At 35.2% G+C, this 7500-nt stretch overlaps 2 protein-coding genes across 2 annotated transcripts in view; one reads left to right on the top strand and one right to left on the bottom strand.

Moving 5' to 3' along the window:
• dok1b (docking protein 1b) overlaps positions 1-4866 on the bottom strand; it is a 17760-nt gene extending 12894 nt beyond the window's left edge. Inside the window, exon 1 of the mRNA XM_074698903.1 lies at positions 4535-4866. Within this exon, the coding sequence (XP_074555004.1) occupies positions 4535-4591 (57 nt within the window). The 5' untranslated portion in view covers positions 4592-4866. The remainder of the gene's footprint in view (positions 1-4534) is intronic.
• A 2036-nt stretch (positions 4867-6902) lies between these two features.
• The window catches only part of nagk (N-acetylglucosamine kinase), a 5506-nt gene continuing 4908 nt past the window's right edge, over positions 6903-7500 (top strand). The window contains exon 1 of the mRNA XM_074661975.1: positions 6903-7019. Coding sequence (XP_074518076.1) covers positions 6991-7019 — 29 coding nt within the window. The 5' untranslated portion in view covers positions 6903-6990. The remainder of the gene's footprint in view (positions 7020-7500) is intronic.

The raw sequence follows: 7500 nt of genomic DNA, 5'->3' as shown, positions 1-7500 counted from the left end.
TTGTATCACAATAGAGTAAGCTATCCTCTGTGACTGTTTGGTGTAAGATTCTGGCAGCTTGCTCGACACATGAACTATTTGATTATTCAATTATTCACAAAATCAATGCCCACGCCTAGTTTAAAGTCTCCTCTCTAGACATATGCCCAATCCTAACCCACACTTTAAAATGAGATTATCAGCGTCAATGCAGGTTATTACAAAATGCTACCTCCTAGCTACTTCTTAGCTTTCCGATCGGGTTGAGCCTCGGTTAGAACCAGTTTCCCAGACACTGCAACATTCTTCAAGTTTTGCTAGTTGGACTCGTATTTCTTTAAATATGCATCCATTACCACATATAAAAAGATGCCATACATTTACACTGTTACGCAGACGACACCGTACTTATCAGTGAAGTCAGAAGAAAACAATCAGATACCCAAATGAAAAGTTTGCTGCAAACACACAGAGACCTGGGCCGTAACACCTCAGAGAGACATTTTATAATCATCAAACTGCCTGAAAGGCACCAGCCTGGCAACAAACCGCTGTGTTTGGACTCTGTGATACGTCCTTCAACTTTCAGGGACAGCCTGTTATCACTGTCACAGCCAAGACAAAACACACCCCGCCTCAGAATGAAGCAGAAGAGTCACGCACGGAGTGTTTCTGTTTGAGACTCTAGATCAAGGGTCTTCAACCTGCAGTTCTGGAGCCTCATGAGGCTCTTTGACTCTTTTGCAGTGGCTCTTTGAAGGTTAAAAAATATTATTGAAATAAAGAATTTTTATTTTTCTTACAGGGGATCATTATTAAAGACACTAATTCTAACTAATATCATGTCATTACACGTTAAACTAACATCACAAACATCACACATTACATATTGCAATAAATTAACCTTTTTTTTTTTAGATTTTTGCAACATTTTTTATTTCAATTTTTGGATTTTTTTTTTATTTAAAAAAGCAAATTTCATTTTTTCATACATTTCTACATATTTTTTCAAATTATTTGAATCAATTTTTTTGGCAAAATTTGGAAGATTTAACATTTTTTAAAAAATATGCAATTTTATAATTACTTTTTCAGAATATTTTACAATTTTTTTAAATTATTATTTTTTTGCAAATTTATGAGTTTTTAGATTTTTTTTTCAGTTTTTATGAATTATTTTGCAAATTTTACACATTTTTTCAATTTTATTTCATTGAAAAAAATGCTAATTTTTGAATTGTAACAACATGGAGAAATGTTGCAACTATTGACATTTCTTAAACTTTGCAAATTTATGAAATTCGTGACACTAAAACATTTTCTATTTTCTTATATAAATATTTGCAATTTTTAAAAAAAAGGAAGAAAAAAAACAATGACATCACAAGGACAATTTCACAAACACAAAAAAACATTTAGTTTGATAATTACTAGATTTTAGACTATGTTTAGAATTTTATACACTTTAAGTCTTAATTGTGAAGATAGTTGATTTTGTGGCTCCTGAACGACTTTAATCCAGGTGAGTTGAGGAAAAATGTCTCCAGTGAAAGTAAAGGTCGCAGATGATGCTGGCCAACATAATCAAATACATTTTTTTTTTTGCTGATATCTGATGATATCCAATTATTACATTAAAAACTTTGCCTTGTTGCATATCTGTGATACTTAAAACCATCCGTTGTTTAATATGTGGGAGAAAACACACAGCATATCTAATGTTGGTGTGATGAAACAATGAAGATCAGACAAATAATAATCCTGTAAATCCATGTAGTAACTCTGACCTTGCACTGAATCCCTGTAGTATTCACAGGTGCAGCCTTAAGCAATGTTTTACCTCTTCACTGTGACACACCCTGTCTGTTCAGGAGCTTTCTGCTTTATCTGCCTCGACCATCTACTGTCATCTGTCACTGTTCACTTTCCAAACTCTAAAGCTGAGTTTCTTTTACAAAGGAACACATAACGTAGAAAATCCAGATCTTTTAAATCAACAGGAACAAGTGAAGCTGCAGCGCCGGCTGCATGAAGATAATGTGGTTTGGGCAGAGCTGAAACAAACGTTTCTAAAAACCTGCGTTTCATTAAAAACATGGCAAAAACACAAAGCTTCACTGGATGTTGCTGCTTCACTCTTTAGTCACATTTTCCGACCAATAGTTTCGAGCCTTGGAGAGCATGTGTGTGTGTGTGTGTGTGTGTGTGTGTGTGTGTGTGTGTCCCCTCATGGCTCTAACTATTGCATAATTCACCCAGCAAACCCCACAGCGCTTTCAAACCGTTCAAACCTGCCAAAGCTTCCTGTGCTGTCCCTCTGTGTTCTGAGGCAGGGGATGTGAGTATGTACGACCCAGTGGTGATTTCAGGGCAGGAAACAGGGTCAGAATGTGTTGTTGATCTGTGTCATATGACTGAAGAGACAGTCGGAGACATTCTTACAAATCTGAAAGACCAAACGAGGTCTTTTCCAGACTACAGGCTGCCCTCAGACTGCAGATAAGGTTGCACAGAGGCCAAGCTCTTGAATAAACACAGACACACCTTCAAACACAGACACACACAGCTGTGAGAAGTGATATTTAAGTGTGTGTGGTCGCACTGCTTCCAAAACTCAACAAACCTTTCTGCCTGTGCCTGTTTACATCGGGGTGCATCATGTATTTCACGTCACTTTGTCAATTTAATTTATCATTTATACAGCACACTGTTTAACTATTATTACAGGTTATATGTTAAAATGACATGAGCTAAAAGATAGAGGGAGCTAGCTGTGAGCTAAAACATTTAAACAAGCTAAACATCTTTTTTACTGACGCTAAATTAAAGACCCGGTTGTGCCTGAAAACTGAATCTTATCACGTGTTTTTGTCTTATTTTAAGTAAAAAAATATTTTTTATACTTGATATCAGCTACATTCACCTGACCAGCCCAGAAAAACTGTCTTATTTCAAGTTATTTAAAGTAAAAAATTAGGTTAAAAAAAAAACTGTTAGCTTGGTTGGTAACATTTTAAGCAGCTAGCAACTTCTAAGCTAAGCTAAGGCTGCTTTTGTCCCCAAACTTGTTGAAATGGTTAGCATCATAGGTTAACAATTAGCATTTATTAAGCTGTGTAGCAGATTCCAATTTCTGCCAAGACACAGACTTCTAGCTAACGAGCTAAATCAGCTAGCTAGCTAAAACGTATATTAGATAAAATATATTCTTTTTTTTAAGCTAATGGTTTTAGCTCTATAAAAAAAAATTTAACCAAGTGTTTTCTGTTATTTTGAGTAGAAAATGTCTTTATATGACTTAGTTTGAGCCACATTCACCAGAAAGAATGTCTTATTTTAAGTTATTTAAAGGCAAAAATGAGGTCTGAATTGCTTGTAACAAGTACAAAAAAAATATGTTAGCTTGGTCGGTAACATTGCAAGCAGCTAGCAACTTCTAAGCTAAGCTAAGGCTGCTTTTGTCCCCAAACTGGTTGAATTGGTTAGCATTTATTAAGCTGTGTAGCAGATTCCAATTTCAGCCAAGACACAGACTTCTAACTAATAAGCTAAATCAGCTAGCTAGCAGCTTTCATTAAGACTTCTTTTGAACAAGCTAAGTTTTGACAGCTTGCTACCAACCGTTAGCAAAGAAAACTTCCAGCACAGCACGATACCTGAAAAAAACTTTAGCTAACAGGTCAAAACTAGCTAGCTACCAGCTACAACAAATAAAAGACCACACGCTAACAAACTGTGTCAACTAGCTTTCAACCATGCTAAGAAAAATAAGAAGAGTTATGCAGTAAAATCAGTTAGCTACCACCTAGCTACAAGAATCATATTTTTCTTAACTAGCTAAACTAGCTAAACCATTTCCCTGTAAATTATTGTTATTAAGAGACTTCTAGCTTTAAAAAAATAATGCAATCAAAACTAGAGCAACATAACTTCCTCTTATCGGAGAAGTTCCTCTGTTTGTGAAGGTAGTGGACAATAAGCAGTCTGTGATTACATCAGTGTGTAACAACTGGAAACAACAAAATTAACAACAACAAAACATAAATTAAATAAAATATATATTTTTTTTATTCCCATTTTTAAGCTAATGGTTTTAGCTCTGTAAAAAAATAAAATCTTATCAAGTGTTTTGTCTTATTTTCAGTAGGAAATGTATTTTTTGACTTAGTTTGAGCCACATTCATCAGAAAAAAATGTCTTATTTTAAGTTTTTTATAGCCAAAAATTAGGTCTGAATTGCTTGTTTTTTGTCTTCATTGTCTTAAAATAGTTTAAAACAAGACATTTTTTCTGGAAATACCAGTTAATTGTGGCAAATACCAAGTAAAACAAATCATTTCTTACTTAAAAAGAGACAAAAACACTTGATAAGATGTCATTTTTTTCCTGTATAGGTCTGTTTTTTAGTGTCTCACAATAAGAATGTGCACACCTATGATGGATAAGTCATGTTTTTGTACCTCTTCCCACATAAACAGCTCGATGTTAGGTCTCAAACAGGCTGATCTACCTCCTCATGAAGTTACAAACACATCAGTTATTTTCTCTGACTCACCTTCCCAAACTTTTGGTGCTGCACATAAAGCTGTCCCTCTTTAACGTGGGTGTCCATCCCCTTCAACACTCCACGCCAGCCCTCCTTCAGAAGTTTGCCTTGAACTTGAGGCAGGAAAATCACTTTTTCTGGGGTTTCTTCTTCTTCTTCTTCTTCTACCTCCTGACAGCTTCCCCCCTCCTCACACTTCCGCCCATGAGCCGTTCAGGCGCCCTGGTCGTGGTGCTGCCGAGCCGTGGATCGGGTCATGGTCAGATAATACGGTCCAGACTTTGGGTGGTCCCCACGAACTCAAATAATGTCAAAATAGTGTCGGTGTGTCGCCTATCTAGCCTCTTACTCCTCCTGCAAGGCAGGACCAATGAAAAGCGCACTGTGAGAGCACGCGACATCCGGTTCGAGATTTCAAAATAAAAGCATAATTAAAGAAACGGTCATCACCAAAACTCAAGTGTATGTATGTAAGTATGTCTTTGCCATTTTAGGGTTAACTCTTTGGACTGCCAAAGTGACCTAAACCCATTGAATCCAAGATTTCCCTGAAATTATGAACTGATTATTCCTTTATTATTTTAATATTTGTTATTTTTCATTAGTATAACTTCATTATAATTTTTACAAGTAGTTGTTGTAGTAGTACTTTTATTTAATTATTTTGTTATGGTTTTTTTGTAGTTGTTGGTTGTTGGTTTGGTTTGGGGCTTTTCTATTTTATTTTTTTTGATATTTTTTATTTTATTCTTCAGATTTTTTGCCTTTGGTTTGTTTGTTTGTTTGTTTTCTTTTTTGTTTCTTCTTTTCTCTTGTTGGTTGTTATTTTCCCCCATATTCTTTAGTTTGAAATGTTTTTTGTTTTTTTTAAATTATATTAATTTTCAGAAACAATAATGACAAGCAGATCCAAAATTTCCCGGTTATTATGTACTGATTATTTCTTTATTATTTTAATATTTATTGTATTTTAATATTATAACTTCATGATAAATTTTATAAGTAGTTTTTGTAGTAGTAGTTTTAATTTAATTATTTTGACATTGCTTTTTGTAGTTGTTGGTTTGGTTTGGGGCTTTCTTAATTGTATTTTTTTTTATATATTTTTTTTTATTTTATTTTTCATATTATTTCGCCTTTGGTTTGTGTGTTTTTTGTTTTTCTTTTCTTTTCTTTTTTTGTTTGTTTGTTTTTTTGTTTGTTTCTTCTTTTTTCTTGTTGGTTGTTTTTTTCCCCATATTCTTTAGTTTGAAATTTTTTTTTTTTTTTTTTCAAATTATATTAATTTTCAGGAACAATAACGGCAGGCAGAAGACAATGCAACAGCACAAAACAAATTCACATCCTGACAATCACAAGACATGACAAATACAAGACCTGGTAATCAAAATATGAAAAATATGATATGATATGACACATGATGTATTGCTGGTAGAAGTAGTGTAACGCAGCCACTTTACGAAAAGAAATCTACAGATTTGAAATATTCTACTTCTTCGTACTTTTTCTTAGATGAGTATATGGCAATAGGTTTTACCAAATATGCACAAAAACTTACACAAAACACATAAAAATTGTATCATTTTATCATCTCGATGTGTTTTGTTGTGAAAAGTCTTTCAGCCTACTTCCGGTTCTGGTGTCAGTCCGCGGAGCTTGTCGTGTTTTCCCTGCAGGAGGAGTGAGCAGCAGCCATGAGCAGCGCGTGGTGAGCGCAGAGAGCCGCTCCTCTAACTTCCTCTCCTCCCACCTCCTCACTCTTGTGTAACTTTGCTGGTTTCAGCTTCACACACTTTCGAAGACTGAGGCCGCACAAGCTGCACGAAACACAACAAACTGTGGACATTTTGACTACAATGCAACAGCAGGAGAACGATGAAGATAGTGCATCTCATAGAAAACTTCTATACCTCATGCTCAAAACTTAAATATTACTTGACTCAGATTTGTGTTTTAATGCATATGTACTGGGCAGTGCAGCCTCACAGTTATTAATGTGTTGCAGATGCCTCCTGTCGGCTCAGGCTGAGCTGTAGCTGCTGCTTTCAGCCCCAAAACCCAACAGCGCTGCATCTCTGTCACTGTTATTCTTGACACAGATTGTGGATTTTTACACCATGAGTCAGGAAAAACAAGGCCTGTTTTCTATCACAGTTTCCTCTTCATAAGTGAAACCTTATTTTTGACTTGTAGATACATATTTACACGGTTTATGTTTTTATAATGCGTTTATTATTATTATTATTATTATTATTATTATTATTATTATTACTTATGTTATTTTTTTTAAATCAAACAATGTGGTTGTCTTCCTTCATTAAAGCATAATCTAAACTCCATATTAAACGTGATTTATCCACAGCTTCCATCTAACGGTCGAACAGCTACATTGCAGGTTGGATTGTCGCTCTCGCGAGATTTGCTCACTCGCGGGAGACTGACGGAACCAAAACAGGATATGAAACATGGCATCGGTGTTCGGCGGAGTTGAGGGGTAAGAACGCTTTTAAAACTTTACACCCGCTCTTACGGTTGAATTTCATGATTTTCTTTTTCTCAATTAAGGAAGCGACGTATTTCCGGTTTACAAACCTGATTTTAAAGTTGGTGTTTAGAGAGTTAGGGCTCTAAAACCCGGAGTTGAGACTGACAGGGAAGACCAGGAAGTTCCATCTCCTGCTTTGCTGGCGTGTCACGTGACTTTATCTCCTTCATATTAATCTGTATTGGTAGTGATTTGTCATTGTTTAGCTTTTTTTGTAACATGAATGTGTCATGGTGATTCTTTTTAAAGTAACTGCTTTTTAACTCCAGAGTTTCTCAGTGTTTTGGTTCCTTCTCCTCTGCTGTCCAGACTGAACCTTGAGATCTCTATTAACCTAACAAGTCCATGTCCTTCAATCACCACATAAAACAGATTTATTTTTGAGTATCTGTACTTTCCTTGAGTATTTATATTTTGGGAACTTGTGACT

The sequence above is a fragment of the Halichoeres trimaculatus genome, unplaced genomic scaffold, assembly GCF_033239565.1.
Source record: "Halichoeres trimaculatus isolate MK-OKI-2021-1 unplaced genomic scaffold, fHalTri1.1 fHalTri1_scaffold_22, whole genome shotgun sequence".
NCBI lineage: Eukaryota > Metazoa > Chordata > Actinopteri > Labriformes > Labridae > Halichoeres > Halichoeres trimaculatus.
The sequence above is the reverse complement of the archived record's forward strand: the minus strand, read 5'-3'. Positions and strand labels throughout refer to the sequence as shown.